The following is a 1,220-nucleotide window of genomic DNA, read 5'->3' on the forward strand; positions in this document are numbered from 1 at the left end:
ACAGCTGCTAAGTTGAAGTTAAATGGACTCTTCTTAACAAAAATTTTTTTTTGCTATATCCTCTGCAAAATTGCTTATTAATTTGCATAAACTTTTTTTTTTTTTTTGAGGGGGGTGAGGGATAGAGTATTTTGCTGTCCATGGAATGTAGTAGCGTGATTTCGGTTCACTGCAGCCTCCCGGGCTCAAGCCATCCTCCCATCGCAGCCTCCTGGGTAGCTGGGACTACAGGCGCGTGCCACCACGCATGGCTAATTTTTGTATTTTTAATAGAGACGCGGTTTTGCCATGTTGCCCAGGCAGATCTCGAACACCTGGCCTCAAGTGATCCTCCTTCCTTGTCCTCCCAAAGTGCTGTGATTACAGGTGCGAGCCACCATGCCCAGCCTGCTTAAACTATTCAGTTAAAAAAAAAAAAAAAAAAAAAGAGGCCTAGCGCGGTGGCTCACGCCTGTAATCCCAGCACTTTGGGAGGCTGAGGCGGGCGGATCGCGAAGTCAGGAGACTGAGGCCATCCTGGCTAACACGGTGAAACCCCGTCTACTAAAAATACAAAAACAAAATTAGCCGGGCGTGGTGGCGGGTGCCTGTAGTCCCAGCTACTCGGGAGGCTGAGGCAGGAGAATGGCATGAACCCGGGAGGCGGAGGTTGCAGTGAGCCGAGATCGCGCCACGGCACTCCAGCCTGGGCGACAGAGCAAGACTCCACCTCAAAAAAAAAAAAAAAAAAAAAGATACAAGTGAATATTCTTAATAGTATGTCAATTACATCTCAAAAAAGACCAAAAAAATTAAAAAAAACCAGAATACCTCCCCAAAAATGATACAAGAAAAGATTCACCTAAATCTGTTCACAGCTGTCTGCAGAGCTCCTACTGTGTGCTGAACCTGAGGGTACACAGGGCACGGACACGTTTGGCAGGCCAGGTTTCCACACTTTTTGGTCCAGGCAAACCCAGAGGAGCCAGCTGGCTCAAGGACTTGGCAGCTGCGCGATGACTGAACAGAGTCTACGTTCGAACCCACGGCTGCAAGACTTAGGAGCTCGCGATGGGATCTGCCGTGGTTCACTGCCCCAGGGAGTACTGAATGAACGACAGAGGGGGTGGTCCCCGAGCATCCGCCGCTCAACTGCCCCGCCCTGGCCTGCGACATCCTCCCACCCGCATGGACTGCGCGCAGCGCCGCCCAGCGGGGAGCCCAGCTGGGTGCCAGCGCCC

General features: G+C 51.5%; 1 protein-coding gene across 1 annotated transcript in view; it reads left to right on the plus strand.

Moving 5' to 3' along the window:
* The first annotated feature begins 995 nt into the window (after positions 1-995).
* PCBD2 (pterin-4 alpha-carbinolamine dehydratase/dimerization cofactor of hepatocyte nuclear factor 1 alpha (TCF1) 2) overlaps positions 996-1,220 on the plus strand; it is a 52,807-nt gene continuing 52,582 nt past the window's right edge. Inside the window, exon 1 of the mRNA XM_011935356.1 lies at positions 996-1,208. Within this exon, the coding sequence (XP_011790746.1) occupies positions 996-1,208 (213 nt within the window). The remainder of the gene's footprint in view (positions 1,209-1,220) is intronic.

This window comes from Colobus angolensis, unplaced genomic scaffold, assembly GCF_000951035.1.
Source record: "Colobus angolensis palliatus isolate OR3802 unplaced genomic scaffold, Cang.pa_1.0 Scaffold142, whole genome shotgun sequence".
Taxonomy (NCBI): Eukaryota; Metazoa; Chordata; class Mammalia; order Primates; family Cercopithecidae; genus Colobus; species Colobus angolensis.